This window comes from Lissotriton vulgaris, chromosome 4_1 (genome assembly GCF_964263255.1).
Source record: "Lissotriton vulgaris chromosome 4_1, aLisVul1.2, whole genome shotgun sequence".
In the NCBI taxonomy this organism is placed as follows: Eukaryota; Metazoa; Chordata; class Amphibia; order Caudata; family Salamandridae; genus Lissotriton; species Lissotriton vulgaris.
The window spans coordinates 168,643,264-168,658,610 of NC_141691.1; the positions used below are offsets into that span (position 1 = coordinate 168,643,264).

Consider the following 15,347-nt stretch of genomic DNA (forward strand, 5'->3'; position numbering starts at 1 on the left):
ACACAATAACATTTGGTGAAGGTGTGTGGACCAGTCCATGTGGCAGCTTTACAGATTTCAGCTATGGGTATTTTCCTAAGAAAGCCAATTGGTGCACCCTGCTTATGCCTGGGGTGGATAGGTAAGTTCCTTTTCGCTTTAAGGTAATGGATCTGAATGAATTTTTACAATTCATCTGGCAATACCTGCCTTAGCTATGGGGTGTCCTTCATGAGGCTGTGCAAAGGTAACAAAAAATGTTGTGTTTTACAGAAAGGATTGGCCCTGCCTATATAATGCATGACAGCATGCTTGATGTCCAGTGTGTGAAGTGCTCTCAATTAAAGAGTCAGGCTGTGAAAAGAAGACTAGGAGCACAAGTGTTTCGTTAAGGTGGAATGGTGAGACTACCTTAGGTAGGAATTTGGGGTTGGTCTTAAGAACCACCCTGTCAGTATGGATCTGGAAGAAGGGTTCCTGTAATGAGAGGGCCTGTAGCTCACTAATACATCTAAGAATTGTTGTTGCTACCAGAAAGGCAACCTTCCAGGAGGGAAACTGCAAAGGACAAGAATGAAGTGGTTCGAAGAGAGGTACCATGAGTCTAGTGAGGACGATATTCAGATTCCATACTGGGGCAGGTGGCACCCTGGGTTGGACTGCATGGTCTTCCATAAAGGTCTTAACAACAGGGATCCTGAAGAGTGAGGAGAATTCCCCATTCTGCATGTATGTGGTGACAGTTGCTAGATGCAGCCGAATGGAGTTGTACGTTACTTGATGCAATGATGTCTGGTACTGAAGGCGTGAGAGGGTTTATATGTCTCTGGCTAAAGCAGTGGACAAACCATTTAGCAGCATAGCAGGTGTGTAGGATAGGTCTATGGGCTTCTTTCAGTATGTCAGTACAGAGGTAAGTTAAGGTTACCAATCTCTAGGACCTCAGGAGCTGCCTGGGGTGCAGGTGTCTGACCCTGTCTTGATTTTGAGCAAGAAGGTCTGACCTGCTCTTCAGATGAGGTCCCAGGTCAAGGAAGTTAGATAGGATGTCCCAAGTGCCTCTTCCTCTTCTTGAATGTCTTGCTACTCGGGCTTAGGAATCCAATGATCTTGGGATTGGGTTAGTGGGCCAGAAGATCAGTTGACTCACCATATTTTTTCTTTTTTGGTGCCGAGCGGGTTTGCCTCACTAAAGATGTATGGCGTCTCTGAGGATGACGGTTATATTTTTCCCCACCCCTAGACTCCTTGCTGCCAAAGGGTCTTTATGCTCTTGAACGCTAGGATTCTAGGAGTCGCAGCAGGTCTTGTCATGCTCTGGCAAGAGGCAGAGTTTACAGACAGGTTGGAGGTCAGCATAAGGATACTTTGAGTAACACTGATGGCATCTTTTGTAGGGCATCCTTTCCATTACCTTAAGTGCATCCTCATTCTTTGACAATGTTAAGAAGGATGCGCTGTCTCAAAGGCTGGGGGTGGCTTGAGGGCTGGGGAGCCTGGTTATTCACTAACAATGTTCTTGACAATTGGAACGGATGAGGTTGATGGAACAGCAGATGTGCTGAAAAGTCTTCTCAGCAACACAAGGAAAGAAGACGGGCTCTGTGGTAACACTGAAAATGTCGATAGTGAGAGCACCGCTGATATGCGTCTGAACCTGATGGTGGAGAATAACAGTTTAACAGTAGAATTGGTGACCATGCGTGGCAGTAGCACATCTGAACCAGGCAGAGAAAGAAAAAAGCCCAATCTAACAATAGGGTTGATGCCCATCCGCATTACTGGTTAAAAGAGAGACTCGAAAGACTTCTTCGAAGAAAAACAAGTTGAAAGAGTCCAAGGATGGTAAAGGATGGTAAAGAAAGTATGCTCAAGGGGTGTGTTAAACACACGAAGAGGACAGAGAACCATCGAAGATTAGGCAAGCAAGTGACTTTAACAAGAAAGCTGACCACAGGTAAGCAATGACCATTCTCAAATTTAGTGTAGTCTTTGGTAATGTCCACAAAAGGTGTTTCGATGACAGAGAGCTTAAAACTGTCTGTATACGAGACCAAAAAATAGGAACCCAACATTAATCAATTAGAGATGAATCACCCAGTTAATCCCAAAGAGGGTCATTATCCTGAAAAAAACAAATGGAATCTCAATCAGCAAGACTTTCCTCAGAAGAAATTGCATGTGGCATAGCAACACCTAAAAAATGTTAGTTAACAAATAAAAAAGATACATTTCCCAAACCAAGTTAAATTAAAAAAACCTTTTACAATTAAAATGGCACAAAAATAAAAGAAAAAGGGATCAGTAAGGCTTTAAAAAGATAGAAGATAAAAAAAGAAAAAACGCTGAATGGGCAGTCTGTGATTCTAAAGAACAAGTTACTTACATTTGATATAGTTCTTTGTGGTGGTCTAGCAGCATAGTCCTTATCTTTTTAATTCCCACATGCGCTAAACAGGATCCGCAATTTTTTTCTGCAATAGCTCCCATGCACTGATAATTGGTACTCTCAAGACTCTGTAATGGCTTTGCTAATGCAGTCGTATATAGGCTCCACCCCTGTGGGATGATTAAAAATAGCCTCCGCACCCTCAAACTAGCAAAAGCAGGTGGATCAGTAATCAGACAGTGAGCTGAATCTAATGTGCTAACTTGTGACTTGTCAGACGTCCACTCAACAGAATGGGAAGGAGGAAGGGCAGTGAGGAGACTGCATTTATATAAGAACCCACCAGAAAGATTGTTACAGGAGGTATGTATCTTGTTCTTCTGATGGGTACTTCTCATAGCAAATTCCTCACCTTTTGAACAGATACCCAAGAAATACCCAGGAAAAGGTGGGTTCAAGGAGTGGACTTTAATCAAGAAGTGCTGCAGGATTGAACTGTCAAAATGGCCCACCCTGTGAACCTATAGATCAAGTTACTTAATTCTGGTAATTCTCTTTCTGGTAGAGACTCTATCTAACCTCAGACTCCTCTCCTTTTGAATACTTCCCCAGGCGTCACACTAGACGTGGAAAATCTTCAGCAATCCCCCTGCACGGTTGCCTGTGGTGCAGATGGCTAACACCTATGTTGCTCTGCACCAGATGTGATATGCGCAAATCTATATAGGCACCAACCATGCACTTTGACATCAGTTACTGTCTTGACACTTCTGCACGTGCAGATGTAGAGTAAATCAGACTGGTTATGACCAGTGCATAGATTCCTAAATTCAGATCTTTATAAGTAAAGAGATCAGTTCACGAAAAGGGGAGGTAGAAGAATTGGTGAGGAATCTTCAGTTAGATAGAGTCTCTACCATAATCAGCATTACCAAAGGTAAGTAATGTGTTCTTCTGATAAAGAACTTCGGAACTCAAACTCCTCACCTTTTAAATAGATGCCCAAGCAACACCTCCTAAGCGGTGAGTCACAGAAATAACTTAAGACAAAATCTTAAACTTACTACCATTTTGGTTTTCAAAGAAGGCACTTCCTCATTTTGGTATCCACAGAAGGCACTTACTCATTTCGGTATTCACAGAAGTTAGGACTCCTAACTTTAGGACTCCTAATTGCCTTCTGTGAATACCGAAAGTCTTAAAATTTGGATTTTTCTCAGTTTAGTAGTCAGGGGTGTAGCTAGAGCTTGAGGCGCCCTGGGCTATCATCCAGATTGCCGCCCCTGGAGGGAGGGGGGAGAGGGGTGCTGGGGAAAAAGGACGGTGAGCACTTGAAAGAGGTCCGAGAGATACGTAGTATTGCCGCTAATAGTTACCTCCATCATGCAAGTTACATGCACATACATGACATGGCTTCACAGTTGAATACACCGGTGACTGGCAGTACAACAGAGAACACACAGATGATCTATCTGGCGACTCCGAAAAAACGCATGTGACATCCATCAGAGAGCTGCGTGAACAATTAATTGCTGAGAGGAACTGGCAGCTGGCTTGGAAACTCGGGACTTTGTTACTCTGCAATATCACCATTAAGGCCCCCAGGTAACTGTTCGGTCTCGTGCTCCTTAAAACCACTAGAATAGAGTCAGCTGCCTGGCAAGTGGTTTGGAATGTGCCTGCAGATGTGCATTTCTGCAAATTAAAAGCATTTTTTTTTCACGGGCACATTAAAGCATTGTGTTAGCTGAATTTAAAATTCTGCTATATAAGTTGCAGAGAGATGGAGGAAGGGAGACACTGATTTAGTAAAGAGAGTGGGCAGAAAGATAGGTAGAGAAAGGCAAGAAGAAGGAGGGGGAAGAGAAGAGGGATAAAGGAAAAAGAAGGAAGTGGTGAAAGGAAACAGACTGAGGCAAGAAAAATAAAGTAAAGAGAAAGCAGATGTGTGACCCTAAAAAGACCAGCTAAGTTAACCTATGATGCCAGCTCTGTCCCAACTACCAGTGATAAATGAGCTGAGTATGGAACCGCCTTCCCCCCCACAGTGAAATTATCTTTTAATAATTGTATCATATCATAAATAGCTTTCTTCGAGCTGCTGCCTCTCTCTTAAAGGGGCATCATCTGAAAAAAAAGCAACAGGCCTCTCCTGCACCACTAACGGGCACCACCAGTAAGCATTCCAGAATGCTGTTTATTTGATGACTGCGACGTCTGCTTGGATATTGATACCTATTGTGACTTAATTCACTAGATGGCCCTTTAATGAACGGTCTTGGGTAGCACACACTGTATGATTCAGACAATCTTGTTGCACAAATGGGTGCAATGTCTGATATTTATGATTCCCTCAGCTTAGTTCCTTGATTTTGCTCGCCAGAAAGTGTCACTCATTGCCATGGAAATTTCACTCATAGTATGCACTACCAGAATGTGAGGGTTTGGCAGTTCCTCACCTAGAATTGTATTATTTAGCTGCGCAACTGCAGTGGGTTGTGAAGTGGCTAAGTGGAAGGAACCTGGAAGATACCGCCAATGTGTCGCGTTCGTGGTCACAAACACAAATCTACGGCTTATTTCAACCTCTTGCGAAACTTCCCCGCCCAACACAGCTACATATTGAGTTAGCTCATAGATGCTACCGAAGATGCCTCCAACTTACGAAAGATGTTATTCCCTATGCCCCAACACTGCCTCTGGTTGGTACGTCTCGTGGCAGGGACTTTGTACCGGAAGCAGCGCTGACGCCCTGGACTGAGGTGGGAGTGGAGACGTTGGGGTAACTGTGCGTGGTTGGTGCCTTGTTATCTTTTGCAACCCTGTCAGTGGACACTGGCTAGCCGGTGGGTCAGTTCCTCCTACATGCAGCCATCATGCGGACATTGACACTAGCTTGGGGGGATTTGGCACTTGAACCGCAAACACACCAGTTGTTGCAGTATCTGCACGTGATGGGGAAGGGGACACACGTGATCCATTGGCTAGTGCAGGCCCTACTCACGCACGTGTTAAAGCCACCACAGAAACTTTGGGTGAGATGGGCTGAGGATATAGGACAACAATTGACAGATAGCGACTGAGAACGTGTCCTAGCCAGTGCCACACACATACCACGTAATTCACGTTACAAACTCATACAAACGTATATATTGCACAGGCAGTATCTCTCGATGGACAAGATTAATAGATATTTTATTATCACTACCTCCGCTTGCCCAAGATGCCATTTATTAGACACTGACCTACTACACATGCTGTGGCCCTGCCCCCGACTCCACTCCTACTGGCACACAATAACGACAACTCTCGTCATCAGCACCGCCATGGAAGTGCCACACACATGGGAGGTTTGCATCCTAGGGTTTGACAGGCGTACGAAAAGTAGCAGAGTAAGCTCCAGATTTTGCGACTTAGGTTTCATCACCACAAAACGGTTAATAACCAAGAGATGGAAACACAAGGACCCTCCGGAGATACCCCATTGACTAAAATCACTAGAAAACTGGGCGCAGGCAGAGAGCACCACTCTTCACAGGGAAGAAATGGCTGGGCTGTGCAAGTTTCCCATTGCACAGGCCTGGGATGACATTTTTAAGGCTCTCTTACACACTAGCGCAGCATTATGTGCCCCCCCACACAACAAGCAGGAGATGATACCTGAAGTACTGCCCGGGTGGCGAGCATAGACCGTATGCACAAGACACTCTTGGGCATGATTGATAGGTTAGACAACGACCCCACATTCCTTCATGTCACTACATGGACGTAACCTTAGACGCATGACACCTTGACATCCGCGCAAACATAGTTTGACCAGGTAAAGCAACCCAAAACTGTTAAAAAGTGTGCAACTCTCGACAGGTCCTTACTCAAAGGTATACAATACACCGGATACATGTTTCACTGTGTACTTGATGTCTCTTTAACTTTTGCATTCGTATTAGGTTTATTAGTTATGACTTCAAGGTTAAAAAAAAATGAAGATGTCTTGCACTTAGAGATGTTGCTCACTTCTTATCTCCCATGCTTTATTGCGGCCGCCCCTAAAATAGTGCCACCTGGGGCGGACCACCCCCACCGCCCCCCTCTTGCTACGCCACTGTTAGTAGTAGTAAAGTTAGGACTCCTAACTTTAGGACTCCTAAATGCCTTATGTGCCTTATGTGAAGACCGAAAGTCTTAAAATTAGGATTTTTCTCAGTTTAGTAGTAGTAAAGTTAGGAGTCCTAACTGTAGGACTCCGAAACTGAGAAAAATCCTAATTTTAAGACTTTCGGTATTCATAGAAGGCATTTAGGAGTCCTAAAGTTAGGAGACCTAACTTTACTACTACTAAACTGAGAAAAATCCGAATTTTAAGACTTTCGGTATTCACAGAAGGCATTTAGGAGTCCTAAAGTTAGGAGTCCTAACTTCTGTGAATAACGAAATTAGTAAGTGTCTTCAGTGAATACGAAAATGGTAGTAAGTTTAGGATTTTGTCTTAAGTTACTTCTGTGAATCGGGCCCACAGTCCCTGACCTGGTTCGCACCAAAAATTCCTGAAGGACTGAGCGGGCAAAGTGTCTTTCGGACCTGGTTGTCCAGGCAATAATACCTCATGAATGTAATAGGGGACACCCACGTCGCTGCCTGGTAGATGTCCAGAACTGGCAGCCCGAACGCCAGCGCAGTGGCAGCAGCCTTGGTTTTGATGAAATGAGCCGGGAGGCTGCTCTTTGGCCCATGCATAGCAGATCTTAATGCAGAGCATGATCCAGTGCAAGATGGTCTTTTTCTGTACAGCCCTGCATTTCTTTGCTCCAGTGAACCAGATAAAGAGCTGATCATCCACCAGAGGATCTTGGATATACTTGAGATAGGAACTAAGGACTCTTTTCGAATCCAACTGGGGAAGTCTCTCTTCCTCCTCAGACGAGTGCGGTGGAATGTTGGAAAGGTGATGTTCTAACCAACATGAAAGGGAGTCAACACCATCGAAAGGAAGGAGAACTGATTTCATAGAACTAGCCTATCTGGGCAGAAGGTGGTAGAAGGCGTGTTGACTGGACAGCGCCTGTAGTTTGCTCAACTGCCACGACGAAGTTATGGTGACAAGAAATACCATCTTGTGAGTAAAGAGCCTAAGAGAACAACTGTGGAGAGGCTCAGAAAGAAAACACATGAGGAATGTGAGGACTGAATTTAAGTCTCATTGGGGCATAACAAATGAAGAAGGTGGAAACATATGTTGTAACCCATTGGGAAAACGCATCACAACAAGTAAGTTATCTAATGATGTCTGGACCAGCAACCATAAAAAGGCAGAAAGAGCTGACAGACACACTTTAAAAGTGCCCAAAGCCTTGTTGGACGACGGACAACACAAACAACAGCCAATTTGGGGTGGAGTGGGTCAATCTGTTTAACAGTGTACTAGACCACAAATGTGTCCCAACAGCAGGCATCTACAGATTTGGTGAAAGGACGACTGGTTGGCAGGATGACACCCACACCTTCAGGTGGAAGGTTAAAGGCACTCGAGGGTCGCCACTCAATCTCCGAACATAGAGCTGCAGTTTGCGTAGGTTCAGGTGCAGAAAAATGCTCTGCTGCTGTTAAAAGAGATCCTCCAATCTTCAGAGACTCAATCTCTGCACAACTAATAATGTGTTTTTAACAGGATGTAAATCACCCATAATCATATGTGTTTTACAAAATGTATTCTTCTATGGGTAATTCATCCATAGACGGACATTTCACATTCTGATGCATCCCTAAATGGATTAATTTAGATAGATTAATTTCAAAACCACATATCTTTAAAATACTTTGTTGTATTTCATTTCAATTTTCACCATATTTACATCACTATTGTTTAGTTAGTTTGTTATAAACTTTATAAATTTTTAAAACCTTTTTTATCTCTGTATTAACATGTGAACTTTTAAAAGCTGTAATAATTGAATTTTATATATTATTTGTGGTCCGCAGTGGAGTACCAAACCAAATAAAAATCTTGTTACTGTTGTTGTTACATCACTATTGGGTTTGTGTTCCTTATATTTCCTCACTAATACCTCATGTGCATTTACAGTGTTCACCTCTGCAACATATCTACTGATGTTTTTTTTATCAGAACAGAAATATCTTATGAAAATCATATTTCATGAAAGGCGGAGGTGCAATCGTCCATGATGCTCATTGTAGTTATCAGCACATCTAAATGTCATCCATTGACCACTACAGGACATGGGTTTCTGCACTAAGTGTGTGTGTGCTATCTGACATATAGAGGTAGACATTGCTGTGTAGTTTCCATATATCCTATACAGGATCTGTGAGTCTAGATAACATAAACTGTGGGATTTGTGGCAGACTGATTCCATGCACCCCCACCGGGTATGTTAGCCTGTCTGTATCAGCAAGCTCAAGTTCCACTATAATCGTCTCTTACCAAGGAGAGAATAGAATTCCGGCAACCTCAGAACATGACAACCCTGATCCCTCAGAATCGTGGAAACAATATACTACCTTTCACTCAGTCACTCGTGCTCACTTAGTTTCTCTCAGAGATATACAGAATAAACATCTGGGCTTTTCAATAACAATTTATTGAACAGTTGTTATTCTAGTGTAGAATAGATTTGCTGTCACAACCATTAGACAGTAGCAGTGATTTATGATTAGCAGTACTGCGAAAGTAAAAGGATGACACAGTTCTGCCATTTTGCAGTAATCATGAAGATATACAAGTACATAAAACACACAATAATAAATGGATACTCCTACAATGCCTCCCTAACTAAATGTACCCAAATGTACCTAGCATCTGTGTAAATGTTATGCCAAGAATCCCTCTAGGATCTAGTCAACCCCATTGCCTGAGAATGAGAGAATATGGGACCCCGCGATCTAACATCCACGAGGGATGTTAGATCATTGCGAGCTGGAACGTCTGCATGCAGGAACCTCAGCGTCTCTGGTCAGTGTGTCAACCGCGAAGTCTCTGTCTCCTCGGTCTTTCTAAGCAAGACATGATGTATATATACCCACAGATCTCCCCAGGGGATCAACCTTGCTCTGTCACTGTGTTGAACTAAAGGATGACGTTGGGCCTGAACTTTATACTGAGATATTTTACAGGAAATGTTCATCCTGCTGTCAGTCTTGCTGTGCCTCCAAGAAGCCTCATGCATAATGTATGAGCTTCGAACTAGGGAAAACCCACGTTCTGAATGCAGTGTTGTATCTAGGTAAAAGGTCAGTCCTTATGAACCGTTATGTATGTAATGTAGGGAAGGATATAAGTGAAAGGTTGCAGTGTTACCTGCTCCTATATAGGGTACCTATATGGAATATAACAACATATGTGTATTGTCTCTGATCATCTTTTCATATACCTGCAGTCCAGGTTGTCCTGATTCTCCTTTGCTTCCCGGGAATCCATTTTGCCCTGGCTGGCCTGGGTTTCCTTTTTCTCCCTTGTAGCCTCCATTGCCAGCAGGACCACGAGCGCCTTCAGGACCGGGAGCACCTGGATATCAATATGTTGAGAGTTAATGAGATATCATATCAAAATACAATGGGGTAGGTTCTATTAAGGTCGAGAGCATTGGGTTATGCAGACCAAAAGACCTGACCAATATCTCTTAAATCTTCCAATATACTGATCATTCTTTATGTGTTTTTGCTTGAAGCCCACAATGCACCTTTTCCCTTAAAATTGGCTTCAATTTCTATTAGGTGGTCTAGCTCTATAGGTTACTGTTCTCTTACTATACAGATCTTCTCTTTTATTTTCAAACATACAAAAAGGCGAGTAGCACAAAGGTATCCAAGCCATGCATTATGGTTACCTTAGATTTACTTTTTCAGATACTTCAGTATTTCACCAACATTTAAAGAAGCAGTACTAGCCAATATTTTCTTAAACGTGTTCCTTTATAGGTTCATTCAGTAATAGGTCTTAGTTTTCAAAATGTGTACATTTTAGGCCTAACAATCTACAGACCGCTTTAAAGATACTACATACTAAACAATTTGAAGTGTTGATTGTGCATTCCCTTTTAGTTACACCTGATTTGTACTAGAAAAGTAAATGCGTGACAATATTGATGCTTGGGTATATTCTAGTGCCAGCAACTACCTACTGGAACAGCAAAATCTGTGAAGGCACAAGATGTTAAGTTGGGATGCCATAAACAAAAATTACTTCTACAAAACTATTCTACAATATTCAACAGAACCTGAATTGTACATTTGATGAGATCTTAGTAGTGACTATGTTGACTCACATACAGGGAACATTTATGTGGTTAGTAATGCTGCTCAAGCCATTTACACCATTGAAAATGGTTGAATAACGTATAAAGTAGTTAAAAAAGCTTGAAGTTGTTATCTAAACGGTTAATAGGAACTGCAAACAGAATATGTAATTTCAACTCATATTCCATACTATATATATTCTAAACTGAGTGCATACGCGTCATTACACATCAGACTTGTGGGGTGAAACCAAACAAAATGTGAAGTGGGAATTTAAAAAACAACCGTAAAATCACATGTGTATGAAGATTATTCAGCGCTATCAGGAATAAACAGTTTAACATACCTTTGGTGTCTCTGTTGTAGACATCACCACAAATGTATGCACAATTATAAGCATATTTCAGTTATTTTTATGGTAGTATATGCTATTCGCCTTTACAAATGAATGCATCCATGCATTTTTAAAGAAGATTCATGATTGTTTACAGATTAAAATAATATTTAAATGAAATCCCTTGAAGCTCAAAGTCAGAATATAAAACAAATGTAACAAGTCAATATACTGTGACAAGTGCACAAGCAATTTTTTAAATAGGTGACTGTGAATTTACAGTGATTTGTGGTGCAAATAGCATGCTCTATAAGTGAAGAGTGTATATTTTTTTAAAAACACACAGGTGACTTTCTTTGAATCACATGCAGTGGAAATAGGTGAAGTTGACTGAGATAAGATTCTAACCTTGAGGACCTGCGAGTATCAGAGTTCACCAATGCCCAATCAATGATGTTAGATGGACCACAAAACAGTACAAAATAAGATCACTGGTTAGTCACAGAACATTTTTAAAGGACACACAGAATGGCAAAGTAGTAAAAAAAAGAAAACCATATTTACAACATGTATGCAAAAAAAACATACATGAAAATGTAAATATCCATTACACTGAATACAACTTCACCAGAAGACCACCATTCTATTATATGATAAAGCCAAATCAGTGATGCGAAGGTTTTTGCTTTGCCATATTCAATGAGTTTGCATTTCGATTTAAGGCAGACACATAACTCTTAAGTCTATGTATATCTATCATAGTAAATGCAAAGATTAACAAGGAGGTGATAAAATATGTTCTTATTTGCATATCAAGCAATCAAAATAGTCAAAACTGCAACAGTTATTGCTACTAAGAAAATGTTGCTTAGATTCAGGGCTGATTTAGGCTTTGGCAGGACATCTGCCTTCCACCAGGGAGCTTTCAAGCCCAGGCTGGCTACCGCCCACTGTATTTAGAGATCTCCACCTGCCTGGCAGGCTATGCATCCATAGGTGCCACCACCACAGCGGCTGCTGTCGAGGCTCTAAAACTTTGCTGAGCATCCGCCATATTCCATGCAGTCGCTTTTCAAACTTTTAGGTTTTAGAAAACCCAAAGCATATTTTTTTTGTTGAACAATAAAACAAACAATTAGCTTTACTCTCTTGGAGTATAGTCCCAGGGTGTGGGTGTAATTTCTCCTTTTTTATCTCTTCGAGCCGCCAGGATTTTCTCAGTATAAAAACAGTATTTTAATAGGGTAGCTGGTGTGATGTATTTACATAGACAGGTCTATATTCTTCGGCCAGTCAGTTTTTTAAGGCTGGTGGAAACAATTTGCCCGATTTAAATATAGCTGTCAGACTGTAAGTCTGAGCATGTGATCTACAGCTCACATGCCTCGAACACACAAGCACCAACAGTACGGCCACTTAAACCAGAAAGTACAAGGAGTACAGAGAACACGTACAGATATCAGAGTCTCATTCATTATTGCTGCACTACTCAAAGATGCGGCATCCATGAAAATATTGTGTGTCTTGTTTAATCAAATATCAAACAAGATAAATAGGTATTCAGTTTTCTTTTTTTAATTCCTTTTTTTACAGAGCGAACCTATTCCATCTTTCACTACAGGTTAAAGAAAACAAAAAGCCACAAATCAATTCTGCATCACTGATTTTGCTTTTCAGTAAAATATGCTAGTGTGTAACTTCCTAAAGGCATCATCATTTAAGAAATGTGGGGGCATATTACCAAGCCTGGGGATATTAGATATCGCCGCTTTAGCAGCCGTTTCCGGCCGCTAAGAGGTGATAATTATATCGCCCTATTAGCAAGCTATCGCTAACTGATGTTAGCGACAGCTTTGAGGCGATAGCGAGCGGTTTGGGGTCCGCTTTGCATGTCAGCGAAATTTTTCGCTAATGACATGCAAAATGGGCGTACCCAACCTGTTAGCGACTAAAAACAGTCACCTATTATCAACGCAGGCGTAGCGATGGAAATATTCACGCTAAGCGCGAATATCTCCAAAAGCTAACGCCTGCTCAGACCAGTTCTTAGCCATTATATCCAATGGGAGGTGGATATTATGGCTAAGACCCTATTGGCGTCAATGCGTGAATATCGCTGTATTCTCAGCGATAATCACGCATTTCGCCGCTATCGCCGGTTATTTTATCGCTTTAGAGATAAACGTTGCTAATAGCACGTTATCTCTGCGATAATATCCGGCGATGCTTGGCGATAAAAAAAACTCACTAAGCCAATTTAGCGATAAATATAGCCCCCGTGGTGTTTGAATTCAAAGTAGTCCAATTTTAAATGAACACTTGATTTATTCTGATATTGTCAATAGCACCTAGTAACTGGGCTATGCACTACCAAATAAGGTAGAAGATGTAACTATCTTGTTCAGAAGATCAGGTTGTCTTTCTACTGACTACAGACCACAACATCAGGGTACCATATAGCAGACCATCATTTGACAGCTCTTGTGCTTTAATTGTGCCCTGGATCCTTATAAAGAATTATATTACTTCTCAAACATCAATATAAACATCTAAAACTCCCATTTTCAGATATCATATCCTCTTTGAAACCTTAATTACTTTATATGCATGATACAAAATGGATAATGTAATATCCGAATAAAGGTTATTTTGACTTTTTGATACAAAATGTATGTTTTATTACAAAAGCGATGGAAATAACAGTAAAGCATTGGTTGCATCGAGATATATATTGCATATACATTTTGTAAACATTTCCCATCCTAACATTAAACTGCATAATGAAACAAGAGCAAAAACAGAAGGTTTATTTGGGTGCCAGACAGAGCAAGGGAGAAGTTACCATTGTGTTTGAAGCATATGGATTTTGGAATGAAGAGGTAATTTATTCAGATTTTTCAAAAGCAGGAAAATCAACTGAGCATAAGACAATTTATATCTGCTATGGAGCAAAATGGGAGACTACAGGCTTCTGCTATATATATATCTATCTATATATCTATATATGTATATCTATCTATCTATATATCTATATATATATATATATATATATATATACTGGCATTGCCACAAACCCGGGATGTCAAAAAAATCCTCAAAGCGACCCATGCAGATCTTACGCTTTTCTATTTGCATATATGTGTATTAATGACCCTCTAAGCATTTCAAGAATACACCGTAGCACTTCTTCATGTATCTGGTAAAGGAAAACTAGCATTCATGAAATGCAATGTTATTTTCTAAACCAGGCTGACGTCAAGAGTTTATCCAGATATTTTATCACAACTTTGGTTGTGATCTTACCAAAGTGTCTCAAGTCAGCCTTTCACGTACAAAAGAGAACATTCTGGCTAAAGTTGTCTGCTGTCAATGAAAACACAGTGTGAGGGAAGTTCAAGACACGTCACTCCTGCAAGTAAAACGATGCCTAACAGTCATTGGTTTCAAATGTTGATGCTAAAGAGGCTTTCTTACAGGAATGGTCCTAATGCTTCTGTATTTATTTACTTCTTCTGTCATGTAAAAACTGCATATTTATGCAGTATTTACATAAATATGTTTTGTTTTAGTTCCAGAAAGGAACTCATAATTTCATGCCATGTACTCCCATGCAAATTGCTTGAAGGTTTGTTATTTAACCATTATCACCTTTTCAGGTTCTTGGTCCTGTTGCATACTTTTCTAATGTTCGCACTGCTCAAGTCATCCATCTTGTTCCGGTTCTGGTGTGTATCTAACTTCAAAATGCTCATGAGATATTTATGTGAGTTAAGTGCTCACCGGTGACGTGTGTGTGACTGGTGGGCCAGTAGTGTGAATCTTAGACAGTCCTTTTATTGATCCAACTTTGAAAAAATGATTATGTGCTGAAACAGAAAAACCTGCAATAGCATGCACTGGTTATTATTTATATCCATAACAGCATTTTTAAATTGTTCTAACAATGTGAACTTTATCTGGTGCTCAGCTGAAAGTTTCAAAAACTATGAGGGGGTTGTAAATCGAAAAAAGCAGACCAAAAAACCCAAGAATTAAACCACAGTCTTCTCACTTGCTCAGTCGAGGCCACTGTTTTTAAACTTTATGGTAAAATTAACCTTATGTAAAAGACTGCTTAATCTAGAATATACAGAGCATAACTCTTGCTTTATTATAACATGGCATAGACCCCTCTCTAGGAGCAAACATTCCTTTTCTGCATACTAAGAATGCAGGAGAAAGCCATTACACCAAGAAAAAGTGCACATTGAGGAAGTGATAACTACCCATCGACCTGTAAAAATGAAATAGTCCTCATATCATACTGGCACTGTTTCAGTTTCTGCAATAGCATTTCTGAGCCTTGTTGGTATTGTGCACTCGGGAAGAAAAAGTTAAAGATTTTGGGTATGCCAA

The 15,347-nt window shown here is 40.9% G+C and overlaps 1 protein-coding gene across 1 annotated transcript in view; it reads right to left on the reverse strand.

Annotated features, from left to right (window-relative positions):
- The window catches only part of COL4A5 (collagen type IV alpha 5 chain), a 448,329-nt gene that overhangs the window by 65,839 nt on the left and 367,143 nt on the right, over positions 1 to 15,347 (reverse strand). Inside the window, exon 42 of the mRNA XM_086918465.1 lies at positions 9,754 to 9,887. Within this exon, the coding sequence (XP_086774591.1) occupies positions 9,754 to 9,887 (134 nt within the window). The remainder of the gene's footprint in view (positions 1 to 9,753; positions 9,888 to 15,347) is intronic.